The sequence below is a fragment of the Euwallacea similis genome, chromosome 22 (genome assembly GCF_039881205.1).
Source record: "Euwallacea similis isolate ESF13 chromosome 22, ESF131.1, whole genome shotgun sequence".
Taxonomy (NCBI): Eukaryota; Metazoa; Arthropoda; class Insecta; order Coleoptera; family Curculionidae; genus Euwallacea; species Euwallacea similis.
The window spans coordinates 1,319,832-1,340,693 of record NC_089630.1 but is presented as its reverse complement, the minus strand read 5'-3'; the positions used below and the strand labels follow the sequence as shown (position 1 = coordinate 1,340,693).

At 41.2% G+C, this 20,862-nt stretch overlaps 3 protein-coding genes across 3 annotated transcripts in view; 2 read left to right on the top strand and 1 right to left on the bottom strand.

Moving 5' to 3' along the window:
- Nucleotides 1-7,440, top strand: part of LOC136416113 (LIM domain only protein 3-like) — a 31,761-nt gene extending 24,321 nt beyond the window's left edge. Inside the window, exons 2-4 of the mRNA XM_066401130.1 lie at nt 1,128-1,513; nt 6,248-6,389; nt 6,499-7,440. Coding sequence (XP_066257227.1) covers nt 1,152-1,513; nt 6,248-6,389; nt 6,499-6,672 — 678 coding nt within the window. The 5' untranslated portion in view covers nt 1,128-1,151 and the 3' untranslated portion in view covers nt 6,673-7,440. The remainder of the gene's footprint in view (nt 1-1,127; nt 1,514-6,247; nt 6,390-6,498) is intronic.
- Nucleotides 7,441-8,142: 702 nt separating this feature from the next.
- On the top strand, nt 8,143-9,916 carry LOC136416297 (uncharacterized). The gene is made up of 5 exons (XM_066401419.1): nt 8,143-8,222; nt 8,872-9,075; nt 9,123-9,369; nt 9,420-9,601; nt 9,652-9,916. The coding sequence occupies exons 1-5, from the start codon at nt 8,143-8,145 to the stop codon at nt 9,881-9,883; spliced, it is 945 nt and encodes a 314-aa protein (XP_066257516.1). The 3' UTR covers nt 9,884-9,916.
- Nucleotides 9,917-17,947: 8,031 nt separating this feature from the next.
- LOC136416295 (odorant receptor 30a-like) lies at nt 17,948-19,360 on the bottom strand. The gene is made up of 5 exons (XM_066401418.1): nt 18,904-19,360; nt 18,507-18,852; nt 18,253-18,451; nt 18,048-18,203; nt 17,948-17,998 (listed from the first exon to the last, which is right to left on the bottom strand). The coding sequence occupies exons 1-5, from the start codon at nt 19,358-19,360 to the stop codon at nt 17,948-17,950; spliced, it is 1,209 nt and encodes a 402-aa protein (XP_066257515.1).
- Nucleotides 19,361-20,862: the final 1,502 nt, after the last annotated feature.

Below are 20,862 nucleotides of genomic sequence, written 5' to 3'. Positions count from 1 at the left end.
TTTATTCAAAAACCTGCGTGGGAAAGCTCTTCGTGAAAATGTGTTTTTAGGCAGTTAGAAGTAGTGCTTTGGAAGGAATTTGAAGCAGGAATTGAGGACTGGTCCAATTAGCTGCCGACCCTCAAGGAAGTTATGTGATTGGTTGGTTCAGAATGTTAACAATTATCGCGTTTGTTGGCCTCTCTCTCTCTTCTGGAGTGTTCAATTTCCTTCTCTTTTTGATTTATGCTGGGCGGTCAAACAGAATTCTCCCTGAGGCAAATATGACTATTTCACCGATTTGCACGTAACTGCGGATGACTGGCCATTACAAAAATTTATTTTGAAAATATACAAATTTCCTTTGCACAACGAATATATTAACCGAAATTTGATTATTTTATCGGGAAATGCAAACCAACGTTTTAATTTATTCGTTAAATAAAAAGCATATTTATCTTTTTAATCTCGGTTCGGCATGTGCCTGTTGTTTGAAACAATATAATTTCTGGCAAGCTTGCAAAAAGTTAATTTAAAGATTATAAGATCTATAGAAAGAACAGAAATCGATTTTAATTTTCCGGTTTATCCGACAGATTCTTTATATAGTTTTCCAGCCACAAGAGCGAGCCCAAATCTAAAACAATTATTTGAAAGCAATTAGATAATAAAGCAGGATTGGGAGATCGGAGATATTTCCGATAGAGAGAATAAACCAATAAAGTGTAGAGGAGCGTGGAATGATATAATAAGCGAACAATATCATATGGGTTAAATATTGAATTGAGGACAGCAAATTGTTAACGAAAATATGAGGAGAAGAAGCGAGTTTCGCAATAACGAACTCGAATTGGACCTAATTAGCGTTGCTCGCGTAACGAACCAACAGAAAATCGCCCCCGAAGTCCGCCCCTGGTCAGACGGGATTAGAGGGTTCATAGCAAGCTTTCAATTAGTTTTTTGATTGATTTCACAGCCGCCGGGAGCAGTGCTTAATTGGAAGCGTTGATTGCAACCCAATCGTCTTTGATCTGCTCCCTCTTCATATAATTGTATGTTTAAGATTGATTATGAATTTCTTGCGGACTTGAATGAACTTTGGCGTAGTTCAAGCCAGCGGCGGTACTCAATATCATTTTTATTTCCAGATAAAGAGCCGGCCTAACGGCCCCATGATGACGATGGACGTGTCCAAGACCGAGGCGGCGAAGCCGACCAGCACGGGCAGTCCTCAGGAGTGCGCCGGATGCTGTAAGCCCATCACGGAACGGTACCTGCTGAAAGCCCTGGATATGTTCTGGCACGAAGACTGTTTGAAGTGCGGATGCTGTGATTGTAGACTGGGCGAGGTGGGCTCCACCCTGTATACGAAAGCGAATCTAATCTTGTGCAAAAGGGACTATTTACGTTTATTTGGCAACACCGGGTACTGTGCGGCGTGTAGTAAAGTGATTCCTGCCTTCGAAATGGTGATGAGGGCCAGGAGTAACGTTTACCATCTAGAGTGTTTTGCGTGTCAACAGTGCAATCATAGGTGAGCTGCCCCGCATCTACATGTACTAGACTAGGACCGTACCAGGGTAGTTAGCTGCTGTCCCGCTTGGCAGCAAAACTGTTGGCCGGAGAGCGTAGCTAGCGTCATTTCTGGAGTCGGCCGCTGACAAACTGGGCATAATTACGTTCTAAACGTTGTGACAAGCGTAATGATCCAGGTTTTCGGCACAAGGATTTTCATAAATAAAAGCGCATTATCCCGTCATGCGATCGATTCCAGATTTCCAGATCTATACATTTTTTAATTAACACTAACCTACGATTTATGAACCGTTTATAGCAGTTCGACCATTGTAACAAAAACAAACGGCGATATAATCCATAGAACGGCGCGTGGGATGACAAACGGCTCCCAATATGCAATTACTCAATACTTGCTAGCCAATTCTCTCTTTCGCTTATTACATCCAATTGACCTATTGCCATTAAACCAATCCTCGATCCAGTTTTTGGAAACATTTGTGTGATTTACATTGGCAGTGTAAACCTTCCATGTGGATTGCGGAAATGGAAGTAGGTAGCAAAAAAAGATTCATATGCAGAAGAGGAAGGTTCTGAGTGGGATTACGAGAGGGAAGAGCGAGGCGTGTTGGGAGATGGGAATTACTTTCAAGAGTTTAACCCCATGTCCAATTTTTTTGGATTCGGAGGTTAAAACACTCTCAGAAATCCCATCCAAATTTTAAGAGTTATGAAAAGCACTTTCCTCGCCAGGCAACCCATCAGAGAGAGCCGCATTAAATAGCTTTAAATATGAGGATGAACCTAGTACGGTCCTGCGGTCGCATATATGAATAAAAGTTGAGAACTGTAGGTAAATGTCTCGGTAAATGTCCTATTCGAAGTAATGTTTCTAAATTAAAATACATTGTCCAGGCTGAAACGTAAAACGAGCGGGGGCCATTATTGTCCTTCCCTATCGGTGTCCTCTTTGTTTAGCATGTCGGTTTTGCAGGACCCCTGAAATATTACTGCGGCCGCCCATGCAAAATAATCCACTTTTATTGTTTGCAATTATTAATATATTTAACTGCATTACGTTGCGTCCACGGGCGATATATTGTCATACATATAATTGCAGTTTTTGTTTCCGATTGTGTTTTATTAGGCCATTGTGCGCTTTATATTAGATTTCGTTTCGTTCTCGGCCGGACATCCGTTATACGTTTTTCGGTTAATTTGCCCATGAAATGATTGCTCCATGAAATATAGAGCACCCGCAGGACGGGCAGATTCGATTTTTGACCATAAATCTTCTTGATACGTATCCCATTGGAAATACCCTCAATTATTTACCAAATATTTGTTCATAAATATTCAAAACTTTTGTATCAATAATTGCTGAATGGAGATAATGTAAGGAGATTCGCTCATTCTGGACGATATGGTGGACGCAATCTTCACTGTGCCTTATTGACCACTACAGTTAAGACAAACTGCTTTGGCCGAATGAGCGTTTTAATAATGAAATGTGAGTTATACATTGCAAGATTATCATTGCTTTACTCAGATAATATACAGGATTTGTCGAAATGAAGGCGCAGCAATTTAACAGCTTTGCACATGACAGAAAATTTGATTAAGTTTAAGAGCTCATATAAGCAATGTTCGGTTTGGTTCAGGTTCTTCCCTTCATTGCCGGCATACAAGGGTGTTAAAATCAAAAAATTTAATTCAAATTTAAAGTGCCTCTCACACTGTTCTATATTTAGATAAACTTCGCTTTCCCTTAAAATAGCTTAACTTGCGTGAGTAAAAATGATTAAATTTCACACTCAAATTGCTCAATTTTCTTTAGTTAAAAATTCAGACAATAATCCAGAAAATTGTTCAATTAGTACTAATTTGAAGCATGTAGTAACATAAAATACATAATTCAGGTCTAACATTGCTGGGGTAAGTTTGGGCAGGACACAATCCTGAAAAATTATACTTGAACGTACAGTTTCGCTTGGCCAACAATAAATATGCACATTAATGCTAGCCAAAGGTATTGAAATTGCTGTCCAAAAGTGGTCAGGTATAGTCGGGGAAAGTTGTTACAGAAAATTACATTCAAATTTGATCAAAACAAAGAAGTAGGATTGTTAATTCACTTAAATTCGAATTTAGTACGCCACTGAATGTTTCATAATTTATGAGATTTCAGAGAACTCTTGGATCTCTAAATTGTATAGAAAACATAACTTGATATTGAGTGTAGCTGTGAACAATTTAAAATATCAGTTTTTGAAAACCTCCAGTATGGCGTTTTTGATTAATTTAGATCCAAATCTAATACGCCACTGGACATTTAGCACGGATTTTTCCACTTTTTGGGATACCAAGGAACCCTTAGCGCGCCCAAATTTGATAGAAATCAGTGACGTAGGTCGAATTTCAGTTTAGCCCATTTGGGACACTGCTGTGCCCTGCGACTGCAGAACTAGGGCAAGTAGATGTCTCCTTTCATTATGCAACTAGCTGAAAAATGCAACCCGTTTGGTCACCGGGTTCGGATACAAAAATTGTCGCTTTATTGCCCGGAATTACGAAAAATGACTTTCTTAGGACGGCTGCACCATTATTATAATGTAAAAATAGCTCCTTCTGAAGGCTTTCAGGAATCTCCATTTCCCTGCGTTGTAAAAGGAAAGAGCTGCTCGTCTCAATCGTGTGTTGTCTTTTAAAGGAGTTTATAAGCCATCGGGGAAATCATTCCGGGGCCTCGACATCGCGGACTATTTGAATTGTGATAGATATATACATGTGGCCTATTCTCCAACGGTCTCAACGTACCCATTTCCTGATTGTCCTGCGACGTCCCGCTTGTGATTTTCCTGCTTTATTTCAAATATAGCGATCTCGAAAGGTGGGCCCGGCCATGCACTCATATCTTTCCTCTCTTTTCCTTCGGACGGACACGGAATTAAATTTTCAGGGTCCTGTCTAGTCGACTTTCAAATTTATGCCGCTTCAACTGTTCGGGCGAGATTGAAAGTTGTTATTTTCATCAAAAATTTACAGTTAACGCCACAATGTGTTGCCACGTGACGTGCCTACCTTTTTAAGTGATTGTTAACCCGAAGGGTGGGGGCAGGGAGCAGGGAGCAGTTTGACGAAGAACCATCGGTGCATTTATACCGGGGCGCGCGTGCGATAATTTAAAACCTTGGATGCATGTGTACAATGAGAATTAATTAACTATGTACCTATGGCACGCTTTGTTCCCGGCTGAATTCGAGTTATCTCCGGGCAAAATATTTTCACCGGGCGCTTAACAATAATACAACCCCAAATTACGGCTGATTGTCAACTTTTGTTACCCCCAGATAGCTGCGCCCAGATTTAATTTGTACAAACATAAATTTGACAATCAGGCAAACAATGGGAGCTCTATCGCGATGTTCAGATTTTGACATTACGGGAGCCAGTTTAGGTGGAAATCGGCGCTAATAAACGAAAATATATGGAACCGTTATTCGAGACCATTGTCCGTCCGTTCGGACTATTATAGTTATATCTGTATTCTGCAGATTTAATGGGCCACAATGTTTCGTCATTTTTAACGTAATTGAAAGGGACGTCTGTAAATTGATAACGTTTGTCGGCAATTCGGCGCATGAAACTATCGGATTGTCCAATTGCGCCCCTGTTATATGGACTTTGAAAAGCAATTTCACATTTTTATGTCCCCATTGTTTGCTATTTTAGCTTTATGAAAGGATCGTGAATCCGTTGCCCTTTCAGGGCTAGCATGGAGCATGTTTGGTTATGTCGGGAGTTCATTTCCTAACCACCAATAAAATCGACAGTATCGCCAAAGCATGCAGGTCCCGCTGCAATCAATTTTGGAGCGACGACACTAGAATGCTCCTTTAACAGCGGTCGAGACGTCGGACTAAAACTCCCTATCGACGTAGGTCTGAAGACCATCCTCTCGCCAGATCGACTTGACTGGGGTCAGGCCCTGTTTACCACCCCACGTCTCTTCTGCAGTACTCCACTGACCTCACGAAGAAACGAGTTTTTTGTAATATCGGCCCCACTGTGTTTGCATGCGATCTGCCGGATGCGTCCTGTGTGGCTGCATAGTCAGCGAGTCTTGCAACACTCATTTCTCGGCACGGAACAAGATAATCAGAACTTATTGATTCATATTTATTCCTGCACTTAGAGATTTAATCGTTGCTCTCTGGAGAATCGCCGCAACCAGAGCGTTTTTGAAAAATTGTAAGACATTTTTTTTTGGAAAACACCCCTCGTCCAGAGGCGTGTCCGGTTGAAGCGTGAGGAGGTACATAAAACGCATATTTGCATTGAAATTCTGCGTACGCCACTGATTTTTATGTAACTTGCAAGTGCGACACGACTCTTAAAAGCTCGTAAGAATCTTCAGCGAACTCAGTCTTCGACGCTCAGGGACGTAGCGTGAGTAAATCAAAAAAACATACTGGGCGAATCCAAAAATTAACGTTTCAAAATATTAACAGCTGCGCCCAACTGCGCTCATGCCCTGAAGTGATTCTAATCGCAAATTTCATTATTGCGGTGCAAATTTCATTATTGCAAAGCAAATTTGTCCTCTTACACAGCGCACGCATCGAAACTAGGGCCAAATTTCGAATGTCCTGGCAACTTAACTAGAACTTGCTCGCGCTAAGAATCCATGTAGACTCATTTCCTGAAGTGATTCTAGTCGCAGCGAATATTGAAGTTCATGTTCCTTTTCTAGGTTTTGCGTAGGCGACAGATTTTACCTATGCGAGAACAAAATCCTCTGCGAATACGACTACGAAGAGAGGTTAGTTTTTGCCAATATGGCCTACAACCCACCTCCGCTCTCCCACCTCAAAAGGCAGACGTCCATTCCGCCGGTAAGTACGTAAGTAAGATTTTTATCTTAACTTCAGAAATCACATCGCCACGCGCATTCAATCTTCCAACCACCTTCAAATTCCTGCCTGAAATCGCCTCAATTTTCAGCCTCCCCTGTCAGGCCAAATGATGAACGGACACCGTCCACCCCTACCTCCCACGAATGGCGACATGAACAACAACATGTCAGCTTCTGGACAACAATCGACCAACCCCAATCAGCCTTTTTCCGGGGCGAATCATCTCAAAAACGGCCCCATGTCTTTAGGGGCCCCCAGCTGAAAGTTGTAGAGCATCACTCCTCTGTGATATCGTTGTAAATAGTCGTAAGCCCAGGAAAACCATGCCAAAGACAAGGAAGAGTTTCCATCTGGAGGAGTCAGTGAGTGACCATCTTTGGCTATTCAGAGGGTGCATGCCTAGCGAGCAAATCGTTTGAGGAATCACCAAAATTGTTCTTTTCTCCTTTGAGCTGTTACAATCTTTTCTCCCAGCTGAGCACATCAGGCATTCCCATCTTAAACTTGTAAATGGTAGGTGCAGTTCTGAATAGGATCTCATTATTTGTAAATACGGCTCAATAGCATAAATTAGGATTAAAGTTGTTCTAGTTGTGCAATATAAGATGATACGTTTTTCAGTGTAAAAATCAGGGTGTTAATGGAAGTAACGTTCCTGCTTATTGTAAAATAGGCTTTGTTAGTGCAAAATGTGTAAATTTCTCCGAAGACTGTTGAGTTTGCCCTTCCCTGTCCATGTAAGCTCCCTTCATGATTTAATTGGTGACTGTAAATACCTGTATATTGCACTGTAATAGTTGTTAATTTTGTTCTTATTGGATATTCACACGTGGGTAAAACTTTATGTAAGATATTTCTGTTTTTGTTGTTGCCATATTCATGTTAATTATTACGATACGTTAAGCGAGTTTCATAGTAATAATGACTATCGAGGTGCCAATTTAATTTTTTCTCATGTACAAAATTATTCATAGTGGACGCATATTATGCCAATGATTTTACCAAAGAAATAAAGTCGGAATGATTACTATTACCGCGTTTTCTTTTGAGGTACGGCCCCTCGCTATGACGTGTGACGCAAATTAACAACAACTCCATAAACTTTCCATACCCTGAACTGGGATCCCAAGCGGTGCTCACTATAAGTTTCCCCAGCTTTAAAGTTCCGAATATTAACCCCCAGATGGGGATGAAACAGACACACGGTAAGTCCCTAATTAGCATCTAGCGAGATCTTAAATAATGGCCTGTATTAAGAAACGTTTAAATAATCTGAGAACAACCAGGTGGGTAGCAAATTTATTCCCTAAATGCCTCTATTTCTCTTCGAAAACTTCGCCCCTCTCTCTTTTTAATCTAGACTTTCTCACTTCTCGTAAGCTTCAACAGATTTACATAAGATTATTTTAAACTGGCGGCCCTTAACTTTAAGCCCATTTTCGTAAAGAAGGGGTTTCCGAAACTTTTACATATTTAATTGGGGTGCTCCTCTTCTTATCGTCTTTATAATATCTTTAGCTGTCGCTTTGTTTGAATCATTTAGTAGATTGAAATTCAAACTAAGTGTTATCTACCTTGATTTATGTGTTAAAATTTAGTGGCCGGAATTCTCTCTTTGGACAGGCCTTCAGGGCAAAAATCCGCGATCCACACCTCTGTTTTACCTTGATGTTTTGGCAAGAGTTGCTTTGACAGTGATACAGTCAAAATTTGTGGTGTTGGAATTTTGGGAATGGCCGATAAGAAGAATTCTAGCCCTGAAGAAGGGACGGCTCCCGTAGAGGGTGATCCTGCACCTCTACCAGCTGATCAGTAAGTAAAATTTAGCCCAAATTCTATAGCTCAGAGGGATCTAGGTTAGTCTCGATTATCCAAACTTGAAATTTCCTGTCTCCTTCCACGCCACTGCATTCAAGGGATTAAATTTGTTCCCCTTTGCAATCTGTTTGTCCCCTGCTACGCCACTGTGGCTTACAGTTGAAGAATTTATTTCACTTTAAAAACGTCAGTGGCGTACTTCATTTCTGGACGGAGTTGGAAAGAGTTAATAAGTACAGTTTCAGCTCCGTTTTTCAAGCTTTAGATCGATCTACTTCCTGTCACGCTCCTTCAAATCGATCTAGCTCTTATTGCATACAGTTGAGATCTGCGATTTCGTTACTGCTCAAGTGGACTGTGAAAAATTTCATTTTGCGTTAGTCATAGGCGCACCTGAAGGCAGATTAATATATGCAAAAATTAATCATTGTTTTTATGTTCCGCCTTGACGTCGGCCTCCCCTTGTTACGCAACTGCGGTTCCTATGAAGGGCTGGATATGCCCTAAGGAAACCTCAATAATCAAACCTCCCTCTTTTCATTAAGCTCTCCCTTACTGACGTAATGAAGCCCTGAACTAAATTTCTCCTTTAGACTAACAGCAGAAGAAGAACCCACAATCATAAGGTAAATTCGCTCTGAAGTCCAAGCCTTCTTCTCAGAATATTCTTCTTAAGGTCCACCACCACAGACCCCCTGAATACAGAATTCCAGTATTACTCTGCTGTACTGAAGATGTTCGGACCTGCCTTATCCAGAGAGGGAGATCGGCGGTATATCATTCCCTGGATTCGAAAGCTTTTTCGTCCAGCATACCAAAGCTCCCTATTGAGAGAGAAGAGAAACAGGCTGGTAGACTTTTCACCTGTTTTCCCTGGATGATATGTGCTTACAGATACCTCGCTTACCTCACCACCTCCCTGCTCCTGGATGAGGCAGTGGATATCTTCCGCGCTTACCCTCCAGAAGGACCTCTTCCAAGTCTCGACAGCGTGCGCCCTTTAAATCTAGCTGCAGCCCAATGGGAGACCGACAAAATGTGGCAAGACACTCTTCAGAATTTGCCAGACGATTTCCAGCTTTTGGACTGCACAGTGCATGAGGATCCCGATGAGTGCAGAAAAGATCACCCTTTCGACAAGGTTTTTCGATAAACTGCAAGTGAATTGCGGTCCTGAAGGTTTTTCCTTAGATCCTGGACCAGGAATTTCAGCTGTTCTTGTATCTGGTAAAACCTTATGCTGCTTTGCTAGCTGGAGGAGCTGAGCGGACCAGAGTGGCTGCATGGTTGCAGCTTCTCTGCTCCATTCATGGCAGCGAATGCTGCTCTAAAATGAAGGCGGTTAGGAACGATTACATGATGGCCTTGCTCGGGTATTGAATTTTTTCTGCGATTAAGGTGGCTTTGAGGTGTTTTTTTCTAGTTACATGCAGGATTTGAGGGCTGCAGGTCCTTTCGCAGAATATCCCTCCTGGCGACGCCTGAAACCTCTGGCAGAAGCTGCAAAGCAGGCCGCTGAAAACTGTCCAATAACTGACCCAACCGGATGTTATGCAAATGAGTTCCTTGCCGAGCAGCCCATGCCAGATGATGGGGCCTTCTGCTACATAGCTATTACTGGGGATTTGGTGACCAGCAATCTCACTCAAACTTGAATTTATGCGTACAATTATAATTCGCCAGAAGTTTTGAATTAAATTTCCCGCGAAAACACATATTTTATTCATCGAGCCCAGAGTAAAAGTATTTCATATTGTTGGGTTTTAGATAAAAACCATAACCGAATATAAACGGTCGCATTATACGGAATGTTTTCGAAAACTCGTCAGGGACACGGCCCATTGAACAAAACTCGAATTTAAATCTACTTAGCTACCGTATCACATTCGCCTGAGTTGTTTAGAAGACGTGAAAGACTCGGCTCAAGTATGAGAAAAGGATTTGCTGCTCAGTTTATCTCGGCATAGATTTCGAGTCTTGTAATATTTCAAGGGGTTTAGCGGGGTATGCAAGACATGGAAATATTGCGATTTAAAGTTTATTTCATGAATCAAAATCTGCCTGAACGTGGAGGACTGCAGAGCCGGCCAGGGGAGTTTGGAAATTCCTGTCGCAAGTTTGTTATTATTGTTTATTATTACAGGGTGTCCCATGGTCAGTACGCAATAAAGTATTCATAGCCCCATGGATCGGGACAAATAATTCCGTTCGGGAGCTGGAACGTTCTTATGAAACACGAAATCTGTTTTCGATATTTCTCAATAAGCACGATTGACCTCAGCTCATTATTGAGCTGACCTCATGTAGAACATGGGACACCTCTCAATTCTTCAGTAACCTGCGCCTTCTCGGACACAGCAACCAACCTAAGAAACCTTCAAGATGCAGGTTCTCATGGCGCATGAAGTTGCCGTTTCTCAATAACCAGAGGTGGATCTGCGGTTATTCTCATGTAAAGAGGACTGACCTTATATATCACACAACATCGAGAATCTAAGGATTTTACAATGACCCAAATTTGGTGGTGTTTCTTAGATTTGAGTTTATTTTTCTTTATGATTCCTAAGCAACTCGAACTCACCTGATACACCTGCAAGATCCTCATTGTACATGAAACTCTTTGACTTTTTTTGATATTTCTCAGTAAAAAGGTGAAACCAATGTGCCCTGATATATTTTCGCGAGTCCTCAGTAATACACACTGACCCAAATAGCCCTTAATGCAGAGAATCGCTCTATTTGTTAGCAGCACTGAATGACCCGGTAATTCTTGGTTCTTTTCAATGACCTGGTCTGGTCTGAACTTATGTACTTTCTCTTAATCTCCAGAACCTGGCCTACACTAAGATATATACAGGGTGATCCAAATTCGAGAAGTATAAGAGGGTTGGAGTATATAGGGTTACTTAAATTGAGGCAAAGTTGTATAATTTAGGGCCCCAGGAAATGCCACTTTGGACCCAGAAAAATTCAGAATATTTCCAGAGATATCCAGAAAAAACCGAAATTTTACTATATGATTTTTGTTTTTTTTCTGACTTTATTTGAAGAGATGTTACAAAACGAATGTTACTTTGTTATTAACAGTTTTTCTTCTCTACAAGATGGCGTTGTGAAATTTTAAATCCGACGTTTCGTCCTTGAGCCACCATCACCGACTTAATTTTTTTAGATACGGACCTGGATTTTTTATCTTATTTTTTATTACCTTTTGCTCTTCTAAGAACAACGACGTTTTATAACTACCAAAAAAAAGTAGATATGATAAAAATATCCTTTTAAAAAGTGCATATATCTATCACTCTCCCACGTGTCTTTCCTTGTATAGGTTTATCTTCATTGCAGCTTCTTCTGCTCGCGTAACAGCTGTTTTCAATAAATTTTAATATATGATATGAATTTATTGAAAAAAGAGGTAATAATGAGTTTTGAAATATCTATTCAAATAAAGCAAGAAAAAAATAAAAATGACATAGCAAAATTCCGGTTTTTTCCTGGATATCTCCGGAAGTGTTCGGAATTTTTCCGGATGCGAAGTAGCATTTTCTCGGGCACTAAATTGGGCACCTTTGCCCCAATTCAAGCGACCTAGTATCTCCCATAGCTTCCGAGATGCCAATGGTAGGCCCCGATTTTGGACCGCTCTGTGCAAAATCCGAACCTTGGCACGATCTCTGGCTAACGCGAAACGACCTGACATGGGGCATTTATTTCTCGACGATCCGAGTCGACTCGATTTATTCTGAGCAACTCTCACTTCCCCAGCAGTACTGACCGCCGTGGCCGTACCTGGCCTGGCTCGCGCTCGCGAGCATTCGCGCATTTCTCAGCAATTCGCGACGCTGGTGACTCCTCGGGGTCCCAAACTGGCCCGACTTCCCCAGAAGCCCTCCCTCCGCCCCGGGCCACCTAAGTGCACTTTGACGAGTTTCTAGTACTTCCCACATTAACTCGTGTGATAAGTCGCTCCATTTTCGCGTAATGGCAAAATAACAACCCACCTTACCTAACACACCTCCCGCTTGTTTTCGTTCGGCAACGTCAGTCTGGCAACCAATATTTGTCAGCAAAATTGAAACTGCAAATCGGCTTACTGAGCAGCAGTGTTGGAGGGTAAATGTGATCTGATAACGGAATGAAATCAGCGCATAACAACGCGGTTTATTCCCATTATAACGCAAAGGGGGGGTGATTCTTACCCCCGTGACGTACAATGCGAGAACGCCTTGGACTGCGTTCCATAATGCATTTCCATCAGATAAACTGTTCCGATAAAATATAGAATTTAGTATTAATCTGAGGGGTGCACAGGGGACGTGATGAATGGCTTTGTAACAAGCAATGTATTTGCATTAATTGCCGCTGCCAGGGTATTGAGCCTCGTTTTAATTAAACCATAGACATCGTTGCTTTTCGGGGTATATCTACCTTAAATAGTTGATTATTCCAGTGGAGCAGGGGTGAAAATAATCAAATTAATTTCAAGTGGGCGATCTCACCAGTCAATCAAGTTTTTACGCGACCGGGAAAGTCCATTGTGCCCATTGTCAAGTGACGCGTTCGGTTTCCTCACAATGATGTCTACTCGATCTATCACTTACATCCCTTAAATACTTAATGGCCTCTTTCTATTTTATTTTATGTGTGAAGGCGCGGCTCTGTCGATGAGGGAGCGGCGCAATAGAGCCTCAATAGGCGCAGAAATTGCATTAATTTTAAATGATAACGTTGTGAATATCTCGTCCCTTATCAGCCACGATCTGATGTTATTCCGTTTGCCACAAAGGCATTTCTCAAACACCCAAAATAGCAATTAAAACCGTTTATTGAGATATTGTTTCGCAGTGATCCTCTACAACGAAATTTTTCAATTAAGTACAAAGTTCGCCCCGAACCCTTGGTGTGGAATTTCTATGAAACAAGGTAAATATTTTAATAAATAAGGGTCTTTACTGGATTAATTAATTAGTTGTTCATTACAAAGCACGCATCCGAGCGCTTCAAGTTTACTGGAAGCTGAAATTTCTCTAACAAAGTACCCTTCATATACCAGGTAATATTAAACTTGAAAATTCCTTTTGAATTAATTTTATTATTATTCCTAACTAGCTGGGGCAACTTTTAAGAGTTTTAAATTAAAAGTTTCGTTTATTAATTAAAATAGTTCGGGTTTTGTTGTTTTTCGGTTTAATTGCCGTGGCGGATGATGCTGTTTTCCAGCAGGATTTAACCTTAGATAGAGAGCTTTTCGATTTTTAATGGAGAACTCATGGGTTGTTCATGCGCCCTCTTCGGTTCAGTGCTCCATAAGAAGTCCAATGTGATGGGCTTCCAGGATCTTCAATGGAATGCGAGATTCATAGAATACCCGCTGGACTGACCATAAAGTGGGTATTCACCTTCGGGCCATCCCGAGTTTGCGGTCTCAAAGACACTCTTTTGGGCAAAAAAAAAACAACGACCTGAAACTTGAAGTAACCCCAATCACCTTGATTAAACTGTGAATCTTTTCACATTTCCAAGTAATCCAGAGTAATTGCCCGAACGGTTTTCACAGCTCGAAGTAATCCGAATTCAAGCGATTTATTTTGAGGATTATGAGTAACCCAAATTAACCGAAACCGTTCCGAGCTATTATTAGAGTTTGAGGTAACCCTAATCACCCTGAGTCGGCTTTAAATCGGCTTACTTATTGTCATATTTGCAATTGATCTAGGGTAATGATTTGCACACTTCAAAGTCACCCGAACTCCAGTGATTTATCTTGAGAATTGTGAGTAATCCAAACTGTCTTGAATTATTATTAGCCTCGAAGTAACCCTAATTACCTTGATTCGGTTTTAAATCGGCTGACTTATTTTCATATTCAAGTAATCTAGAGTAATGGTTTTCGCAACTCAAAGTAACCCCAACTCAAGTAATTGATTTTAAGAATTGTGAGCAGTCCGAACGGACCGAAACTGTCCCCAACCATTATTAGGGTTTCAAGTAACCCTAATCGCCTTGAGTCGGCTTTAAATCGGCTTTAAATCGGTTTACTGCTGTCATTTACAAGTAATCCAGAGTAATGGTTTTCACACCTTAAAGTAACCCGAACTCAAGTAATTTCTTTTAAGAGTGTTGCGTCACGGAGCGTTTCTTTCTGTGGTCCTTCCGCAGCCCGATAGAGCGATCGCAGGGGGGCCGTTGACGTCCTGTTCTGGACCCCTAATGTTGTCCCTTTTTACTCCTGCGGGCCCTACCGTCCTTTTTCTTTCCTTTGATGCTCCTCATCATTCCCAACTTCACTTCAACTTGGTCGCTCGTCCGCGTTATTTCTCGATGACGCTTAGTCCCCTGTACTGCTCCAACCTAGCCAATAGCGTAGCGTCGTTGCCTGTTCACGTGATCTTCGTGACTATAGATGAGGGAGACCAGAATCCTCCGTTCTACCCGCGCTCCGCCTCATCCAGCTAAAGGCAAGTCCAAACCAGCCTGATTTTCGACACCGTTGGGATTTATGTCCGTGACCCTTCGGGACCAGGCGGGGATCTTAAGAGCCGGTGCTCCTGTCCCTAACAGGCTCTCGGTACAACGTAGCAGTAACTAACCCGAACCGACCGGAATTGTCCCGAACTATTATTAGGGCTCGGAGTGATCCGAATGGCCTTGGATTGCACTTGTTACTTTGGGTTACTAATTTTTATGTTCCCGAGTAATTAGGGTAACGACCCGAGTCATTTCCATAATTTCAAGTAACCTGAATTTTACTTGATCGCTTGACAGCCCGAAAGGGAGGAAATTTTTACCCCTACATTATAAATATATGCGCTAAACATGAACTTTTCGCACTGGAACGAGGGTGCATGATGGTCGAGTTTATACCCCGTGCCTTTTCATGGAAATAACTGTCATCTGTTTTAAAGATAAGATCGTAATTGAATCGCCGTGACAGGCGATTTGCACACGGCCGCCACAGAGGAGTGTGTATACTATTATTCTGGATATTGCCAGGAAAACGATCTTTCTCCCTTTTGCTCGGGGGGAGCCAGTTGTTTTGGCCTGGAATCTCGCTGTTTCATCCCTACATTACTTTAATTCTCCCATCAATCAGACAGACACTAATAGCAATTCCTCGTTATCAACTGAACTTTGAATATTAATAAACTCTAAACGTTTGAATTTCGTCCCAAGTGCTGTGCAAAATTAATACCGTTTTACTGTTATTTAAAAAGCAGGGAAATAACTAAAAACTATTTCGTGTACCATCATCGGCTTATAATAGCGCGATAAATCTTTTAGAGTTTTAGGACAGTGGAATCCCTGCCTTCTATGACGTAAATCGTAAAAAAACGAGCGTCGATGCTTATTCTACAGGGTGTTCCGGAATGATGGTCAAATCTTTTAACATGATATTCTACCAGCCATTTTAGGGGTGGATCTTCGTATGAAATTTTCCACTTTGGGTCCTTCCCGTCGAGATATTCGAGTTTCAAAATGGCGGAAAATAATCGTTTTTCTCCTTTTTCTTAAAAATAGTAACATTTAGAAATTTTAATTTTGGTTCACATTATCAGCTAGTTTAACTCTATTTTTTTGTAGTGTTTGTTCTGTGATTCACGTTACTGGAGGGCTGAAATCAGCAACTCCTAATTTTATTTCTTTCAGAACTTTTTTCTGCAATAACCGATTTCGTTAAAACTTTTTTTTAAATACTACACATAATTTTAAAACTTTTTTTACTCTTATCATTTTTGCATATAACCAACAGTTGGTGTAAATAAAAATAAAAATCGTTTTTCTTACCCTATTAGGCATCTTTTCGTCACCGGTTACTGATAAACACAGCAGGTAATTGTTATGTAGAGAGTGTTGGTGTTGTCAACAAAATCGTCCAAATTGCGCCTCTCTTATTTTTCTTAAATTTTTTTTTATCATTATTTTCCGCCATTTTGAAACTCGAATATCTCGACAGGAAGGATCCAAATTGAAAAATTTCATACGAAGATTCACCCCTAAAATGGCTGGTAGAATACCATGTTAAAAGATTTGACCATCATTCCGGAACACCCTGTATATCCGTGCAAGTGCCAGGTCAGCGGAGGTCCCGTCGGTACCTCAAGTCCTCTTTAGTAAGGTGTTCGTTCAGCTTTGAGTGTCTGAAATAAAAAACTACAGGAATATTATATTGCCTGCCAATTTCCGTACCAAAACCCCAGAACTGGAGATCATGGACCCAAGTGGTCTGATGGTGGATACTTCCCTTTCTTTAGCAGGAAATGCCGGTCGCTTTCAATTAGGGCACTTCTCATGACTTCACACACTTTCCTCTCACTTGCACCGAAGTCTCTAAACACCCCCAAGGCCTCGGCTCTCCAATAAATCACCATCTTCATCATGAGCCTTGTGGCGTTTGCCGCCACTCCAAAACTCTGCATTATGATCATCAAGTCACAGTGCAAAATCGCCAGCCGAATGAATTCTGCCCCCAACAGGAACCCCCATATGAAGTAGGGGGTTCTCGCGAACGATGAATAAAACTCGAAGATTTTCCGACTTACGTGATACGGCTCAGCCCAAAATCTTGCAAGAATCAGCAGATTTTTCATCTGGCTGATGAGCTGTTGATTGGTCTTGATGGAGGCCATGCTTGAGAGTTGTGGCAAGGAAAGTAAATCTGGATTTTCACGTTTGCAAATTGATGTTCGAATATGAATTTTTTAAAATAATCGGCGAGGGCCAATTAAAGGATAATTTTGTATGGTTAATTATTAAGTTGGTGATCTTAAAAATGAATGCAGAGATTCACCTGGCGATGAACGTCACTATTTTACATCAACCGGATGAGGTAAAGCGAGATGGGTCAAGGCGATTACATTAAAGAGAGAAACTCCTGTTGTTGTAAATAAACGCAGGAGGACATTATGAAGTGGGTTTGGACAGTAACTGACGAGGCTCGAATCAAGTACATGATTAATAACAGTTGGCAATTTTAGTGGGTCGTCATGATGGGTTCCGAGCAAAGAGACTACGTCCTTTGCTCAGGAGATACCGAAGACACAGTACCAAAAAGTTTTTCTTTGAAAACCCACTTAAGTTACTTCGATTTATGGAAAAACGGAGGAGAATCATCTGGAATAGAATAATCAGTACGCCTTCAGATATAGATTATCAAAAACGGACGCAGAGAAAGGGCGGCTGTTTTAAAACGACCATTTAATGTCAGATTTCTATAAATGCGAAATAAATTTTCAACGTCATCTGTCATCAGACTAAGCGTTCTCCTCTAGAAAATGGGCGGCTGTTTTAAAAAAAGGCGACTGTTTTAAAGAAAGGGCGACTGCTTTAAAGAAAGGGCGGCGCTCTTAAAGCGCTATTTTCGAATTAAGCGTTTCCCCAGATTGTACTAGTTTTCCATAAAAGTGTATCAATTTATGTCAATGATCTGCTGGCACTATAAGCACACCCTCCTCCACAAAATGAGCGACAGTTTTAAGCAAAGAGCGGCGGTATTAAAACCTTTGTTTATGCGTGAATCAGTCGCTCAAAACGGCGACTACAGGTTAAACATTCATTTATTAAAAACCATATAAAATACTTTCAATATCACGACAAATATTTTAGAGTTTTAAGGCAATGGAATCCGTTCCTTCCATAACATGAATCATAAAATTATGAGTGCTGATTCAATCATAGTACAGTTGCCGGGTCGTTTGAGGTTCACATTCTGAGCACCTCATTTATTCTGCACTCTGCAGTAAGGTGGCATAAGAGTACGCAGTTTTTAGTATCTGGAACAAAACACTGCAGGACTATCCTACTACCTACCAACTTCCATACCCAAACCACGGAACTGGTGGTCATCGGCCCAAATGGTCCGATGGTCATCTGCAGAGGTTTCTGCGATCTGAATATCATAAGTTGTATCATTTGCTTTCCTTCTTTGGATAGCAAGTACCATTGGCTTTCAAATAGGGCGTCTCCTATAGCTTCGCTCTGAAATGAATTTCTTCAAGGAATTTAGTATACTGTTTAAACGTGTTACCTGAATCTTAACTTCGTTGGAATTCCATGAGAGCAGATAGAGTTGAATGCCAAGAAGGACCATGAAAATGGCCAGCCAACAAAAGGTTTTTGCATCAGTTCCTACGATGGTGACAAGAACAGAAGCGAAGTCTAGAGAGCTCAGAATGAATTCCATCATGATAATGTATTTAACTCGGTTATTCAAGTCTTCCACGAATCTAGAATACCCAAATCCTCAATATCCTTTTAGATGAGTTTACCTCCAAATCCAACCTAATAATGTATTGGTGATCCCTGATTAACTGTTTCAATGCCTGGACCTGTCCTTTATCATCTAGTTCTAATAGAGCCTTATCCTCATCACCTCCGAACAGTTTCCTGGATTTTATCTGTAATGTTATAAGTTGAATTCTGCAATACACCAATAGCGTCGCGAAGAGCAGATGGGTGATGCTGTTGAAAGTCAATCCGAGGAACCCCCAAAGGAATTGGGAAGTTAGTAAGAATACCGGGTGGTCTTGTTTATTTCGAGGGATTAGGGTCAAGTACATTGAGTGTGATTCTACAGTTTCGTTGAATAAGATGTTGTGGTTTCTGATCTCTAGGTACTGAATTGCTCCTGAGTTGAAAATAGCTTAAGGACGATTTATTTGATGTTTTGGACACTTACCAACTCCCTGTAGAAGAAAAACAACCATGAAGGTAGCAAACACCATTGCTACAATGTAGTATTTAAGAAGACCAATGTGCCTGCGATATAAAGAGAAAATTTCGTCGTCCCCACTAGCCCACACCTTCTGCTCATTTGCCGCGATATCTTTAATCATCTGCAAAGTCTTGTTTCTCCAATAAATCACCACCTTCATCATGAGCTTTGAGGCGTTCACCACCACTCCAAAACTCTGTGTTATGATCGCTATATCGTAGTGCAAAATCACCAGGCGCGCAAATTCACCCACCAGTAGGACCCACCATACGAAACAGGAGGACCTCATAAACAATGAGTACAACTTGAACGTTTTCTGAGTTATGTAGTGAGTCCCTATAGGATCAGTCCAAAATCCTGCAATAATTAGCAGATACCTCATCCAGCTAATGAGCGACTCATTGTCCTTGGTGGGGGCCATGCTTGGGGGTTGTGGTGGCGTGAACAGCGGACACCAGCGTTTTTATATTTGCGAATTCGTGTTCTCGTATGAATTTTTAACCTTTAATCGTCGGAAACAAATTAAAGGATAATTTTTCATGATTAATTAATAAGTCGATGGTTTTAAAAATGGATGCAGAGATTCACCTAGTGATGAATGTCACTATTTTCCATTAAATGGACGAAGGAACGCGAGGCGAACAACGGATCAGCGATTAAATTAAATAGGGAAATCCCTGCCGTTAATATAAACAAACGCACGCGGAAATCATGAATTAGGGTTAGGACACTAACTGACAAGGCCCTAATTAAGTACATCATTAATAAAGATTAGCCAGCTTTAGTTGGTCGTTATGATACGTTCCGAGTAAACAAACTACGTCCTACGCAAATGAGGGACGAAGGACACTGTCCCAAGACGTTGAAACGAAACTTTTTGTCCGAATTTGCATGAGACCTTCAGAAGAAAATTTTTCAGAGTTTACGTGAGATCTGGAAATGTGGTGCTGATGTCCGAAAAACAGGAATGGATAGTACAATAATCTGGTCAGTCGTGACATGTCGGATCGGAAAAAGCGTCAATATTTGTAAATCATCTATTGAGAGCGTAAGCATTCTCTCCTCCAGAAAATGGGCGACGGTTTAAAATAAAGGGCGGCTGTTCTAAAGTGGGTACGAAAAGGGCGGTGGTTTTAAAGGTCAATCAGGGAACCAGCCTCTAAGTGATGGTTTTCGAAGAAATCTGTGACAAGACCAAGCACATTCTTCGCCGGGAAATGGGCGACTGTCTCAAAGGAAGGGCGGCGGCTTTAGAGAGATAGTCCTGCGATTGCGCGAAATGGAGCCCAACTCCCTCCCTCCTTCCTGTTGTAGCTATGACTGCGGATTCTGGTCACCATTGACCTTAAGTATGTCTCTAGTGATGGTATAATGAGTGCCTCTGGTAAGTTGTGCATCGTGATGGACTAAAAATGAGCGTTGGTCGAACCAGAAGCGAAACCAATCGGGTGTGGACGAATGTGGTGATTTATTTGAATAAAATTACAATAATTAAAACACTTTTTGCATTTGTTTGTTCTCAAATGCATTAGGGTGGTGCTCCAGACCTACATGGAACTATCAGGAAACATATCGAGCTTTGGCAGGATTGAAATAATGGTAAAATTGGATAATTGCGTGCGATAATAAAAAATTCAACACAAAGTTTTCTTTGTGTTTTTCCATAAAATCATACATATTTTCCCACGAGAGCTTTTTTTAAAGCATTGGAGGCTCCAAGTGCTTCAGTTTAGTTTTTCCAGGCATTCAATGCACACCTGCGGTAAAAAATGTGGATGGAGAAAATTGTCTTAATGGAATTATTTGGTCCATTTCACCACGTTTCCTAGCCATAACTAGCTTCTGGATCATATGTGAAGCGGGACCACATGAGGGCAAATTCCTAATGAAGCCCTCCATTGAAACTTTCAGAATTTCTTTAGA

Coding starts and splice junctions, on each gene's coding strand:
- LOC136416297 (XM_066401419.1), top strand. CDS start 8,143: ATGGCCGATAAGAAGAATTCTAGCCCTGAAGAAGGGACGGCTCCCGTA. Junction 8,223..8,871: donor GCACCTCTACCAGCTGATCA/GTAAGTAAAATT, acceptor TTCGCTCTGAAG/TCCAAGCCTTCTTCTCAGAA. Junction 9,076..9,122: donor TTGAGAGAGAAGAGAAACAG/GCTGGTAGACTT, acceptor ATGTGCTTACAG/ATACCTCGCTTACCTCACCA.
- LOC136416295 (XM_066401418.1), bottom strand. CDS start 19,360: ATGGCCCCCACCAAGGACAATGAGTCGCTCATTAGCTGGATGAGGTAT. Junction 18,452..18,506: donor GATCACCAATACATTATTAG/GTTGGATTTGGA, acceptor TGGGTATTCTAG/ATTCGTGGAAGACTTGAATA. Junction 17,999..18,047: donor CCACCAGTTCCGTGGTTTGG/GTATGGAAGTTG, acceptor GTTTTGTTCCAG/ATACTAAAAACTGCGTACTC.